General features: G+C 39.0%; 1 protein-coding gene across 2 annotated transcripts in view; it reads left to right on the forward strand.

Annotated features, from left to right (window-relative positions):
- FNDC3B (fibronectin type III domain containing 3B) overlaps positions 1-15,586 on the forward strand; it is a 362,569-nt gene that overhangs the window by 197,321 nt on the left and 149,662 nt on the right. For both annotated transcript variants that reach the window (XM_031957667.1, XM_031957668.1), the window contains exon 4: positions 13,158-13,234. In XM_031957667.1, coding sequence (XP_031813527.1) covers positions 13,158-13,234 — 77 coding nt within the window. The remainder of the gene's footprint in view (positions 1-13,157; positions 13,235-15,586) is intronic.

Consider the following 15,586-nt stretch of genomic DNA (forward strand, 5'->3'; position numbering starts at 1 on the left):
CTGTGGTAACTAATTTATGACCCCTGTGGTAACTATAGCACACAATTTGTTTATTCAATAAACACTTATTAAGCACCTGCTATGTGCTTGGCACTTTGCCTGTGAGAAAAATCAAGCCAACCTTAAGATTGGTATATTTGAGAGATGTCGAATACATAGCCGTGGGAGGTCTGAGGGAATGGTTTGTTGCCAGGATCACAGAATTTCAGAGTTGGAAGGATTATAGAGTTTGATTTATGGCTGGAAAGGACCTTTCAGATTATGTCGCCCATCTTCACCCTCTCTTCCCACCCCTAAACACACATTTTACAAATAGGAAACTGAGGACTTAGTGCCTTTGACTTTCCCAAAGTCAAATGGGAATAAATAGCTTGTAAATTGAACCCCAGAACTCTTACCCCAAAAGCCAGGGCCTTTCATACTGAGCCGTGCTTCAATCTTAGCAATCTTTTACTCAATCCACCCCTGACCAATATCTCCTTGCCGATACACCCAATTGGCCATTCAGTCTTTAATGAAAAAATCCCAATTAGGGGGAACCCACCACATCCTGAGACAGTCTATTGCACTTTGGATAGCTCTGGTGATCCAGGGGATGTCCTCTTTGCAATGTCTTCATGTGGCTCCTAATTCACAGTCAGAAAACATAATCCCTCTTCTCCATCCTTCATGTATTAGATACTAGCTTCGGGCTGTTTTTCTTATATCACAGAACTTTGTTTTGTTTTGTTTTTGACAGAAATATACAAAATAGAGTAGAGCTCATTTTTGAGCGTTTATATGGTTTTCCCTCCCAGATTATAATTTTTTTTTGGGGGGGGGGGGATTCTGTATTGGCTCATATATTTACAAGTACTCCATTTCATGTAAAGGAACACATTTTGCAAATGTGGCTATAACCACTTTCTCCTGCCTCATCCCTTAGTCTTTTAAATTTCATCAAGCCTTCTTTGTATGCATGTTTAGAACTCAAATCTTCCCCTTCATCTTTTTTTTGGGGGGGAGGTTATTCCTTGAGGGATGGGAAGTTAGGTACAGGTACCCCTCACCATCGGGGCTTGCCCATAAATTGAAACAGCAAAAGAACAGTAGAAATACATATAGAAGGGGGGAGAGGAGGAGGGATTAAGAAAGGAAAATCCCTTTCAACAGTCTAGTGCCAAATTATGGCCAGTTATCTTTCTCTCTGTTTGCCAATGGGGCCCTGTGCATCCTGGAATATGCCCTTTTCCTTCTTTAATCTTTTATTAAACAATCATGAGCTCTGTCACAATTGGGTTGAATGGAAAGTTGATGACTTACATCCTGTCGGGGGTGGGGTTCCTTCAATATATGGGTGCTTGTGTTTTCTAAATAATGAGTTATTCTTGAGAAAGAACTAGGTGACAAATGAGATGGTTTCCTAGAATGGAAAATGTTCTGGGTTTGATGTCAGATGACCCAGAGGCTCCACCACTTAATACCTCTGTGACCATAGGGGAGAATTTTACTTCTTTCCAGATTCATTTTCCTTATCTGTAAAATGAAAGCATTGGTCTAAATGACTTTATTTCTGTCCGTTTCATCCTCTAATCCTATGAAGCTATAAATGTAAAATATAAGGGTCAGCCATTGATGGCCTCTATCATCCCTTTCGGTTTACAGAAGTGGGGTAATCAAAATGTTGCTTTCCTACTTTTTGATTTGATATAGAACTTGAGTGAAGATTGTCAATCTTTTGTTATTTTAAGGAGGGAAAATGATATTGCCCCACTAGTGTACTTGGTGAGTTTAGAGACATAGAATTTCTAGGGGATGGCTCCACATGGCTTCATAGGCCAAGCAATAGACCAGTCCTGAGATTTCCAGCACAGACCTAGGAGGAAAAAAGTTCTTTTCAAGTATTTGGTTGTATGGGTTAAAGCCGGATTGCTCGTTGGCTTTTTCTTGAATTGCTTATTAATTCATAATTGACCAGTGTTAATTAAGTACTTCTCTGACACCATTCTAAGATACAAAAAAGAAGATACCTTTGCCTCAAGAAGCTTATATTTTTAATAGGAGTGGGAGGTAGAGAATACAAATAACAAAAACATAGCATGTCTGGGAAGCCTAGGAAAGACCTTCTGGAGAAGGTGGTACTTGAGTTGTCTGCAGGTGAACTAGCTGTGAACCATTACATTTTCAATGCATGTTTTCCCTGATAGTTTTTATTGTGAGCCTTCATTGGAGGGAAACCAGGATGACCCCAAATGGGACAGGACGCTTCTGTTCTCCATGAATTTTGGGTACACCTATCTATTAAGTCATTCTCTTTGTTACTGATTGACTATACTTTGTAAATTCTAATATTAGTATTCATGTCTTTCAATATGGTAGCAATGTTTTTTCTGCTTCTGGGAGCTTTCAACTCCATGAAATCACAGCTCCATTCACTGTTAAGTCTCTATGGTTTGTGAGGTATTTTCCCACCATTATCTTGTTTGAGCTTCAACAATAATTTGGAGTCATCCCCACTTTATAGTGACTTGGCCAAGGTGGTAAGCTGAGAATCAGGACTGATAACAAATTTCTACGCATCTCCAAGACTAGCCCTCTATCTGATAGTTGGTTGCAAAGCCACTCCAATCCTAGAATCTTTATCATCACATCATTCTATTCTTTTAATTGACAGTAGGTTTGCACTCAGGTCCAAAGGTGACCTTTAGCAACTTTTGGCTCCTTAACATTGTGGTCTTGTAGTTACTCAATGTCTCACTCTTCTCTTTAGATAGTAGTTCATAGCAGTGACCCTATTGCTCTTGCTAGTGATGGTTCCCATTATCAGATTTATAAAGAATGTTCTTTTTAGCATTTTTTTCAAAAGGACATCCATTGAAATTTTCTTTCTACATCTAAACAAATTCTAGCTTAGGATATTGTTAATCTTATCTTTCTCTTATCTTCAAGGCAGATTTTTGGTCAACTGCCTCTCCTGGACTACCTTAATAACTGTCCACATACTCTTTTAAGTGGATGGATTCCTTCAAAGATGGTTGTCTGATACTCTCTCCCATCAGGGTCTTGACTTGGCCACTTAAGTATACATCCACATGTAGAAATCCATTTGTAGGGTCATGTATTTGTCATAGATCTTGAATTAGAAGGGACCTCAAATGTGACCTTGCTTAACCCCACATTGCACAGCAGAGAAAACTGAACCCAATGGCTCACTTAAGGTCATTCCGATAATAAGTAGTAGGGAGGGAATTTGAACACTGTATTCTGTGCTTATTATCACAATGCCTTGTCTGTCGTAGATACTTAATCATTTCCAATTGGTTTAGTGATTGTGCCAGTCTATATTCACAAGAGGTCCCCCAAATTAATGTTTAAAATAAACTAGAATACAAGGATTCTCAACATTTCTCAGTGGTAGAATCCTTCCTTTATTTATTCATCTATTCTTCTATCCACTTATCAATCAAAACAAGGTATTAATGTTATTCCCATTATACAGATTAGTGAGCTGTAGAGAACAGTGAACTCTGCTCTTCCTGATACTAAGCTCAGTATACATGGCCTCAGATGCCCAATCCCAATAGATACCACCAGTAGTAGAGGCTGTAAACCTCAAATGAGATTTGCTTTGCCATTGTTTAGATGCTATGTTGGGATTAGCTGGATTATTATATTTACTCAAGGTCCAAACCAAAACTTAAAGTGTTATAGTTCAGTCCTTACATTTGTTTTGTCTAAGCTCTTCCCTTAGTTCCCTTAGTTGTAAAAAAATGTCCGGGTTATGAACGATGCTATTTGTCTGAACCTTTTTCAGTTCTGAAATTTGGTGATTGTTTGATAGTTTATGGGATGATTTAAAACAATTCCCCAGAGTTTAAGTAGACTTTTCAGCCTGAGGGGCTGAGAGATGGTGTCCTTGTCCCCACTCTCTATGGACTTCTGACCTGGATTGGATTCCTGATGGGGATGTTTTTCCCAAAGATAATCAGCTTGCCCCAACCTTTATATTCAAGACTCTATTGCTCCATCAGGAAGGACCTCTAGCCACTGTGGCTTCCTGGCTCTAACATTGGCTTTGCTGGGAGATCATGAAAGAAGAAGAAATCATTCGACCATTCTCAATCTCAGTTTCTTCTTTTGTAAAATGATGTTAGGCTCGATAACCCCAAAGTCCCTTGTGACTTTACACATGTGATCCTAGGAGGAGGCTAGTGAGTGCAGGGGAAGCAAGTTGGTGGTCCTTGACCTCCTGTCAGTGGCCAGCGTATAACAGAGCAGCACAGTGTGGATGGAGTTGGCTGTTATCCTGACTTGCCCTGGAGCAAGAGTTCCTAAAGCAGCTGCCGGGCCACATTGTACAGGCTTGTAAGGCAGCCAATGTCAGAGAGACCTTGGATCAGCTTTCTGAGAAAGAACAGGTCATTTGAGTAGAAGCCGCTCCCACCAACTTTCCAAGATTTCCTAGAAACTGAAATATGATAACATTGGAGTTGGCTTTCGGGTGGGTTGGGGGACTCTGTGGGAGAAGATCTGTCCTTCCCTTTCTTTTAGCTTTCCCTTCCTTTCCTTTCCTTTTTTTTTTTTTCTTTCTTTCTTTTTTTTTTTTTTTTTATAAGCATAGTTCACATACTTTGAGAAATGAGGAATTCCATTCTCAAGGTGGGCCAGAGGAGGAGGGAGGAGAGGGAACAAAGGGAGGAGAAGAAAGAGAGAAATGTGAAACAAGCAACTTTGGGGACACACACACACACACACACACACATGCACAAAACCACCACCATTGCAGAAAATGTGAGCAAAATTTCTTCACTTGTAGTATTCTTTTTTGGTGCACTTTTCTTTCTTTCTTTTCTTTCTTTCTTTCTTTCTTTCTTTCTTTCTTTCTTTCTTTCTTTCTTTCTTTCTTTCTTTCTTTCTCTCTCTCTCTCTCTCTCTCTCTCTCTCTCTCTCTCTCTCTCTCTCTCTCTCTCTCTCTCTCTCTCTCTTTCTTTCTTTCTTTTTTTAATAGCTTTTTATTTACAAGTTAGATGTGTGGGTAATTTTTCAGCATTGACAATTGCCAAACCTTTTGTTCTAATTTTTCCCCTCCTTCCCCTCACCCCTTCCCCCAGATGGCAGGTTGACCAATACATGTTAAGTATGTTAAAGTATAAATTAAATACAATATAAGTATACACGTCCTAACAGTAATGTTGCTGTACAAAAAGAATCGGAGTTTGAGATAGTGTACAATTAGCCTGTGAAGGAAATCAAAAATGCAGACAGACAAAAATAGAGGGATTGGGAATTCTATGTAGTGGTTCATAGTCATCTCCCAGAGTTCTTTCACTGGGTGTAGCTGGTTCAGTTCATTACTGCTCTATTGGAGCTGATTTGGTTCATCTCATTGTTGAAGAGGGCCACGACCATCAGAATTGATCATCATAGTATTGTGCATTTTTCTTTCAAAAGCATTCCTTGTTAAAGGAAGCCAAATTCATACTTGTGTTTGGGGAGGGGGCTTGAAGGAAGGAAGGCTTCCTAGAGGAGACACATGAACATCCCTTTTCTCCTTCATCTCGGGTACAGGTGAGTAAGGTGTACCCAGCTGTCCCATTCCATGGCCCCAAACCATGTACATTTTTGCATGATAGAATCACTGGGAGACCTTGAACCCTATATTTTTTTCAGATTAGGAAACTGAGTCAATGAAAGACTATATTTTTCAGATTTAGAAACTGAGTCACTGGAAGACTTTGAACCCTATATTTTTCAGATTAGAAAACCGAGTCCCTGGAAGACTTTAAACCCTGTATTTTTCAGATTAGGAAACTGAGTCACTAGAAGACTTTGAACCCTATATTTTTCAGATTAGGAAACTGAGTTACTGGAAGATTTTGAACTATATATTTTTCAGATTGGGAAACTGAGGTCCAGGAATTGAGGCACATCTAAAATCACATAGATAATAAATGTCAGGGCAGCTAGTTGGCACAGTGGCCCTGAAGTCAGGAGAACCTGAGTTCAAACCTGGCCTCAGACACTTAACACGACCTACCTGTGTGACCCTGGGCAAGTCATTTAACCCCAATTGCCTCAGGAGAAAAAAAAGATAAAAAATGTCACAGGTGAGATAAAACCCAGGGTCCTCTGCTCACGTATAGAGGACTCTTCCTCCACATGCCTTCTGCTTTGTCAAAGGGTGGTGGTTGTTGTTGTTGTTGTTTTTAATATAAAATTGTTTTTTAATTTATTCAGTCATTTTGGTTATGACCAACTCTTTGTGATCCCATTTGGGGTTTTCTTGCAAAGATTTGTCATTCCTTCTCCAGCTCATTTTACAGATGAGGAACTGAGGCAAACAGGGTGAAACAACTTGCCCAGTATCACAGTACTAGTAAGTGTCTGAGATCGAATTTGAACTGGGTAGATACATTGAGTTTTCTTGCTTCCAAACCAGGTATTCTATCCACCATGCTATCCTACCTGCCCATAAAACACACTTTTATTTTCTCTCCTGCTTTATTTTCCTTTTTTTTTTTTTTTTTCTGGAAATGGGTCTAGGGAAAATAAAAATCTTTATAACTAATATATGTAGTTAAGCAAAGTGAGTGATAATTCAGAATTTGGTGTCAATATATTGGTGCAAGGTACATTCATGTTGAGATTATATTAACCTTGGAAGGAGCCCTGTGATTCTACAGATGAATAAACTGAGACCCAGAGAGATTACATGTAGGTAGCCCCTCAGAAAGCAAAAAGACAGCTCAGTGCATTTGTGATCTCATCATTATGGAGATCTTCTCCAAGTTAAAATTTAGCCTTGTCAGCCTATCCTTTGGGATTCTGTCCACTGCGAATACAGAGATTAAAATTCATGCTTCTTCCTGGTTACCTTTTGGGTAAAGTTGTAATGATTAAGTTGAAAGTTTTTTATTTCTTTTTTTCAATTCAAAATTTCAAATTTTCAATTTTTCAATTCAATTCAAATTTCAAACTTCAATTTTTTCAAATATTCGGGGGGAGGGGTAAATGTAACAACATTTTCAGGGATGGTTTAAAAATTTTTAATTTGATACCTCAAATTACTTTCTTTCCTAATAATTTCTTAAAGGTCACTTATGAGCTCATTTTAGGCAGCTAAGTACATAGAGAACTAGAACTAGGAGTAGGGAAGTCTCGATTTAAAATCTATCCTCATGTATTTGCTGGCTGGATGACCCTTTACCTCTTTGAGGCTTAGATTCCGCACCCATAGTATGGGAATACTCAAATCACATATCTCTAAAGGCTGTTGGGAGGATTAAATGAGATATTGTAAAGTCCTTAGCACAGTAGTGCTTAATACATATTTATTCCCTTCCCTTCACCCCACACCTCTAGTAAATGTGGTACAGATCTCCTCAAGAGTGATTGAATGGTCTTCACAGAATTAGAACTGGGGCATTTATGCCCTTTCCAGGATATTGGACAACTGGACATTCAGCCTGTGCTTAAAGACCTCCTGTGAGAGGTTTTCATGTAATTTCTCTTCTCTTCTGATGGAAGATTGTTTAAATTTTGCAAACTCCCAGGAATCTCTGGCAGCTGGGCAGACACACTGGAGTGAGGCAGAGAGGACTGAAAACCCTCACAGGGACTGACTGGCTTTCGGAACTTTGCCACAAACCTGTGTGTGGTCCAGTTTGCCTGTATTTAGATCCCCTCTCACCAAAATGAGAACAATAAAGCTGTGTGTCATGGGATCCTTGCATGAGGGAGTCAGTTAACCAAAATGGACTTTGAAGATGTGGGAAGCTCATTTAGGAATCTGCATAATTCTGTTAGGAGGTTTTTGTTGGTTTTTTTAAAGAAAAGAAGGGCTTATAACCTGCAGCACTTACTTTTACTGGCATCTTGTTAAGGGTGGAGAAGAAATTTCCGGATATTTGATTTACAGATTGAAACTTTTTGCTAATGAGATTCTATCAGAATCTCTTTCCTGGAATTCCAGGTGCCTATGGCAAAGTGAGGAAGGAACCCTCTGAAGTCCTCCCAAATTCTCCCAAAAAACAACTAGAAAACTGCCTCAGAATTGAGTTAGGAGCAGAGAAACAGAAAGGCCTATGTCACTGAAATAGGAGGGAAGTGAGGTCTAAGAGCAGCAGGAGCAGCAGCCAGCATTAACAGCTTGGAGCCTATAGCAAGCCTGAGGCAGAAACTGGGGAAATGTTTCTCTGATAAAGATGTCATTATATAGAGAACAGAGTCAAGTTTATAAAAATACAAGTCATTCCCCAATTGATAAGTGGCCAAAATATATGAACAGGCAGTTTTCAGATGAAGAAATAAAAAGCTGCCTGTAAATATATGAAAAAAATGCTCTAGATCATTATTGATCAGAGCAATTCACATTAAAACAACTCTGAAATACCAACTCAACTCCCATCGGATTGGCTAATGTGACCCAAAAAAAAAAAAAAAAGGAAAATGGTGGATATTGGAGGGGATGGAGTGGAGTTGTGAACTGATCCAGCCATTCTGGAGAGTAATTTGAAATTATATTTCCCAAAGGGCTAGACAACTGTGCATACTCTTTGATTCAGCAGTGTGACTCGTGGGTCTGTATCCTTAAGGGATACAGGGAAAGGATCCACATGAACAAAAATATTTACAACTCTTTTTGGAAATCAAAGGGTTGCCCAGCAATGGACAATGGCTAAACAAGCTGTGATATGTGAGTGTAAAGATTGTATAAAAATGCTGAGTCCGTGGATTTCAAAAAAACCTTGAAAGACTCATATGAACTGATGCTGAGTGAAGTGAACAGAACCAAGAGGATGTTATACACAGTAACAGCAATATTGTGAGATGATCAACTATGGTAGACTTATCTCTAATCCCCAAATACCAATCATGAAGCATACTATCTGCCTCCAGAGAAAGAATTGATGGTGTTTGAATATAATCTATATTTGATTATTATCTTAGGGAGGGAAGAAAAGGAAGGATAGAATTTGTAACTCAAAACTTTAAATAGAAATGTTAAAAAGTTTTTTTTTTTAATCTTAAAAAAAATTCTCTTTCATGGATTTGGATGTATTTGACTCTTAGGATATAATTCAGTTTCTCATCTTTTTAACTCTCTGGACCTCAGTTTCCTGTAAAATGAGAATATTTGATTAGACAGACCTTTCTATCTCTATCTAGTATCTTTGGTCCTGTGATTCCTCATATCAGCATTGTTTTGGGAGTGTTCATTTATGTACTTTTGTGGCTTGTGACATATCTAAACTTAGCCAATCTGTCTCTCTCTTTCTGTTGTCTCTTTGTCTCTGTCTCTGTCTCTGTCTCTGTCTCTCTCTCTTTCTCTCTCTCTCTGCTCTCTGCCTGTCTCTATATAATTCTCTGTTTTTCTCTGTCTCTCTCCCTCCTTCTCTACTCCCTACTGTTCCTTTTCTCTCATTATCATTCAACAGTTAGCACTTCCTGACCCTCGGCTAGTTGAACAGGTTGCCCAACAGAAAGAACTTTGACTTAACAAAGATAATCTTGATAACTGTCCTAGACTGGGACCATTGCATGTCTGCTAAGCCCAGCCTTGGAACACCCAGTCATTTTCATGGCATTCTGGGTCCTGATCTCTAGGGCCTCAATGCTGCTTGAAAGTAGGTGACCTTGTGTCACATTCCAGGCAGGTCCTAGACATATGAAGAAGTCTGTCTTTTTGATTATTGCCAGATTTCCATCAGCGTCTTTGGGGACGCAGGCTGGGTCTATTGTGAAACAGACCTATTGATTTGGGAGCTTTCTGAGCTGAGCCGGGTTAGGGAGGGCTGGGGGCTGGGCAGAGAATTCCTCTCATTCCAGCATTGCTAATAGGATTCTCTCTGGCTTCCGTTTTAAACTAATGAATGGGGAAAGAAAAGGTGGAACTCTATTTGAGACCTCCCTGCTCCCATGAGGGACCTGTTCTGCTTTGGAAATGCTCCTTCTATATTATTCAAGGTTATTTTGAAGACTGTTGATGACAGCCATGGGAGCGTGGGGTTGGAGGGAGGGTGGGAGAGAAAAGTGTGTTAAAGCCATTTGGTTGCTCTTGAAATCAGGAAGGGGGGAAAAACATTTTCTACTTGCAAATCATTCACTTGTCCCACATTCTTCAAACCCTTTTCCACAAATGACTTTAGCAGTTTTAAGGGTCACCCGGGAGGTTAAGAGCCTGCTTGCATGGTGTCCGTTTTGGTGATTAAAAAGCAATCCTTTATCAAAGTGATTGCGTTTCTTCTCTCAGGATCTACTGGGGAAAAAAATCTTTGATTTCTTCCTGTAGGAAAGTTTTGTCCTTCTTTTATAAGAGATTGACAGAGAGTAGTTAGTCTGCAAAAGCTCCAAGCCTAGCTAAGTGGGAATCACTGCTTACCTTCCCCTCCTTTTCTTATTATGGCTCAGTTTCATAAATTATACAATTTTCCTTTAATCTACACCGTAAACTTCAATCTAGAGAGCCCGATACAATATGAATATACTACATATGGAGTCTTAAGTCTTGGGTTTGAATATTGTCTTTGGCATTCGGCACCTTGAGCATATCAGTTCATTTCTTTGAGATATATTTACTATATGACATTGTACGTGGCAGCTCCATCAGGTTTTCATATGTTTTTATATTTGTAATCCCAGTATTGTTGATGGATTCCTTGAGCCTCTGTTTTTTGCTCTTCAGAACTGGTGATATTGGCACTCCCTTGTGGGAGGACAGTTCATTTAGCCCTCTATGAAGGTTAGTTTTTATAAATAGCATGGAGGGTTATAAATGTGACGGGATTTCTCCAGAAACTCCCCAGTGTTTTATTCCCTTATTGGTTTTTGCAATAATTGGGCAAACTCTTTTACCTCATTTCCCGTCTCTTCCCCTCTGATGACATAGATAAAGCTGGCTTGTGCTTTGAGGTGAAAGGTGAATTGTCTTGATGTAACAGTGCAATTTCGAGGGTGTTCATGGCTTTCTTTTGCCAGTTAGTTTCATGCCCCACACATACCCTTCCATACCATTACTGTTGGCAGCTATCCCAAGGGTTTTCACTCCCAATAATAGGATGCAAGATTAAAAAAAAAAAAAAAATCAGATAAACAGCCACAGTGTTGAGTCAGGAGAATAAAGAAGGAACTGGGAGGGCCTGGAGCTTTGGTTGCCAGTCAGAAGGGCAGTTGCTCAATTGATATTATTTGAATATAATCTATATTTGAGCAGAATAAATCTAGATTGCCATCTTCCAGGTCAATACATTATGGGTGATGTGGTCATGAACAATCCATTTCCAAATGGGAGAATTATTATTGAAGAGTGCTCATTAGGTGTCAGTTTGATTGTTGGGAATAAAGTTGACCCATTTCTTAGGTAATTGATGATGGCTCATTTGACCTTGTTAGTATGAACCTAACCAACCTAACTTTTTAGTGTGATCTGCCCAGTTAGGTTGTATATGTGACAGTCTCTTGTTCTCAGGGAGCAAGCGGACCAGTTACGGAGGCAGATCTTCACTTTGCCATGCTGTTCCTCTATATCTCATGTGGTTCTTGTCCTCCATGGAATATCTACTCTAATACTGAGAACCTTTCCGTGGATTATTTTAAGATTTTGTGAGATCCATTGCAATGCATTGGTATATCCATTGGTTGTCTCTCATTTTTAATTCCTGTCTGTGATGATATATTTTCAGGAAGTCATTATCCATTGGAGATAGCCTGTAGTTGTGATCATCCCGAGTGACTGTGGTGAACTGTTGGCTTATTTAGAAATTTAGAAGGGATTAATTTGAAATAGGGAAAAGTGTCCAGTTTTTTGTGACCTCATTTGGGGTTTTCTTGGCAAAGGTACTATTGTGATTTGTTCTTTCCTTTTTTAGCTCATTTTATAGATAAGGAAACTGAGGAAAATGGGGTTAAGTGATCTGTCCAGCATCATACAGCTAGTAAGTGATTGAGGCCATGTTTTAATTTGGGTCTTTCTGACTCCAGTCCTGGCTCTCTATCCACTGACCTACCTGGCTGCCTTCACTATGTTCTATATCTCCATTTTTTAGATTGTCACACACCAACAAAATCAAAGATTCACCTGAGATTATTTTAAATCCATCTTCAAACTTTAAAAAAAAAACTACGATTTCTACAGCACCATTTTTAGATTAAAGATGGATGTAAAACTTTCCAGGATGCATCTCTGATTTTATTAGTGTGGGGATGACCAGGGTATCTCCAGAGCTTCTCCTTTTGTGAAGTTCTTTGCTATGTCTTTCTTTTCTCAGTGGACTGGAGGTCTTCCTTAGTTTCTAAGTACCCTGTCCAGTATACTGAGGAGCTGGCATCTCTCCTTCTATGATTTTTGCAGTCACATATAGGCTTCTAAATGCCTGTTGTGTCACCTAAAACCACGTTTTCATATTAATTTAGAAGAGATTAATCTGAAATAGTGAAAAGAGGTCCAAAACAGGTAGCAAAGCCATCTATGGTTGCTATGGGATTATCTAAAAGTATTTCCTATTTGAAAGCAAGCTCCATTTCTCACAGCCCTTGCCCTGTTCTTTAAGTGACTTAGGTATCTTATTCTCTAATTAAAATGCCAGATAATCCAGACCTGGAGAATTGAATGCTTTTTTTTTTTTTTGCCTTTCAAGTTACTTCCATTTCAAATTAATGAATTTTACTGAATTTGATTGTACAAGGCTCAAGTCTTCTTTCATATGACTAGAGTCAAATTTCTAGAAGAAAAAGCAAAGTCACATCCAAGTTGGTTTAGCTCTCTAGAAAAAAATGCTTCTCATTTAAAGATCCCCTTCCTTCCCTGCCCTCAATAAATCCCACTTATCTAGAGAACACTGAAAATCTATCTGCAGTGTTTTTTTTTTTTAAGTTGTATCAAACCTAAGGCTGAAGGAATCTTGAAGTTGGATTGCAGTCATTTTGATCTTCAGTTTTTCTTCTGAGGTTGCAAACCTGAAGAATTCACTGAATTCATTGATTTTGAAATTAAAACTAAGGATGGTTGAAAAGGCCTTGCAGTAAAGGGGCCAAGTTAAATTCATGGATGTAAAGAAGCGATGGCAGTCAAGTGCCTTCCAATTGGACAGTCTGTAGAAAACAATGTTCTGATTAGTTTGGAAATCAAATATTTTGGGGAAAGACAATATTCATACCTTCTCTTTTTCTGTTTTTTCTAGGACCTGCTGAAGTTCCCATGGTGTCACCCAATGGATCCATTCCCCCCATTCATGTGCCCCCAGGATACATATCCCAGGTAAATTCATCATTCATCTAACCCAGTCTAGGAACAAAAGTTGCCCATCAGTTATTTGGAATTTTGCCGCTAAAATAGGGTCAGAAGCAACCATAAAGGGCCTTATTTTGAGGTAAAAAGAATTTAAGAGTTTTTCCCTGGCTCTCATACATAACAGGTGGCATGGGTAGGTTTCAACTTAGTTTTCTGAACCCATGATCAGCATCCTCATCCTCTTCCCACCCATACATATGTGCCTACATTTGTAATCCCATCCCTAACTTTTCTTTCATAAGTTTAATTTTGAGCATGGTACTAAGTTTTAGAAGCAGAGTAGGAAGGTATTCTGCAAAATATCAGAGGCCAGAGAGACTTGAGTTCCCTAATATTGTTAATAAGCTTCTATTAAGCACCAGTTGTACACCAAGCACTGTGTTAGGTGCTGACTATACAAGGAAAGGTGAAACCAGAAACAAAGAAAAAGCCCATTCCTACTCTCACGGTGACTGAAATCTAATAGTAGTAAACTCATTAAAAAACTATGTACCGACATAGTTTAGAGAAGATAAATAAGATATTCAATAAAGAGAAGACACAACATTATTTGGTGAGTATGAGAGAGTTAGAAATAACTAGAGGGAGCCCTCAAAGACTTTCTCATTCAATCCTTTTCCCTCTCTCCCTTCTTAGGCTCATCCAGAGAGAGTAGGTAGTCAGTGGCAGACCCAGGATTTGAATCCACATCTCCTGCCTCTTTTCTCTGTACCATCATGCCCCATTGGGAAAGGCCCAATGACCCACCTGTTGCCACAGCAATGGAATCTTTAAGAAGATCTTACATTCACCAGATTTGACACATAATCACCAAATCCTCAGTGATTGTGTTGCCCATTTTGGGGTTTCTGCTCTGCATTGCACCCCCTCTCCCCCACCTTTGACTTAGAATATTTGCTCAAGAGCTCTGGAGACCCCTGACTGAAAGTCAGTCACCTTATACAATGCAGGGCTTTCAATAGCATTGGCTAATCTAATTTAGAACTTTCCTCTGGGAAAGGAGATTAAGAAAAGTTGCAGGCCTATTGGTGAAAAGAAGTGAGTTTTCTGTTGTTTGTACTTCAAGATGCTATTTACTAGGATCAGAATCTTTGCACTATATCATTGACCTTAGAAAAGTTTCATAATGACCTTGAGCCTCAGTGCATCATCTGTGAAATTAGAGATTTGACTACACTGCCTCTAAATCCAGGACCTTATATGTGATCGTAGTGATGTCATTAGGTGTCTTTCCTATCAGAGCTCTGGGATAAGCTGTAACATATTTTCTGTGGGCACACATGATCTATTTGGAAATTGGTAGTGTTATTTGGGAGTTTATGAGTATGGAAAAACACCATACTCAACATTGAAGAAAACTCACTCATTGAAAGGAATGAAAAATAACTAGTTTTGGTGTTTCTTTAAATTTTGAAATAGTTTATAAAATTTGAGAGAAGAGAGTGAGAAAAAGGGGAGAAAGAGCTCTTTGTAGAAAGTACAAAGGAAGTCACATACTTAATGACATTATGTCTGAAGCCTATTAAAATAGATTACTGAGCAGCAGCCTCCTAATTTGAAAGAATTCTAAAAATCGGCTGTTTTTTATTTGCTGTGTTAAGAACAAAATCGTTTGCATTGGAGAGTTGCTGAATTTTTGGGCAGCAATCAAAGAATATTTCTAATTCTCTAAAAGTAAACATGTGTATTTCTTCACTTGACCAATTATAATCACAGAAATCTTCCCTCTTCTGATGTGAGTCTGTTCTAAGATTCATCTCTTATTTTCTTCATTTCTGCACAGCCCAATTATTGGCACGTCTGCCTGCTTTGGCAGATAAGTAAATTGTTTACTTAAATCATTGTGAATAAGGAACATGGAAAGAATAAAAGCAGAAGGAGCAGACATTTCCAACAAGGATATCAAATGATGGAGAAGACAGTGTAATATGGTAGATTGAGGGCCACAGTTGTAGTCAGGAAAGCCTTTATATTGATCCCATCTCAAAGAAGGACTCAGTCACCTGGGCAATCCTGAGTGATTTAGGAAAATCACTCGGCAGCTAAGTGGAGGGTGGATTGGAGTGGGGAGACAGTCAGAAAGTAGTGCTATACCAAGTGTATTGGTACCAAGAAAGAGACTGCATAAGGGAGATGAATTATAGACTATTCAGTAGATTTTATATGTGAGAGACTGGAGAATAGGATGGCAGAACTTTGCAAGCCTTAGTGATTGGACAAGTGGGTGACCTTGACTGTATGGGGAAGTTAGAGAGAAGGGAGGTCTTGGGGAAAGCTTTGTGTTTTGGGCGTGTTTAGTTTGAGATTCTCAAAAGCCAA

The sequence above is a fragment of the Sarcophilus harrisii genome, chromosome 3, assembly GCF_902635505.1.
Source record: "Sarcophilus harrisii chromosome 3, mSarHar1.11, whole genome shotgun sequence".
In the NCBI taxonomy this organism is placed as follows: domain Eukaryota; kingdom Metazoa; phylum Chordata; class Mammalia; order Dasyuromorphia; family Dasyuridae; genus Sarcophilus; species Sarcophilus harrisii.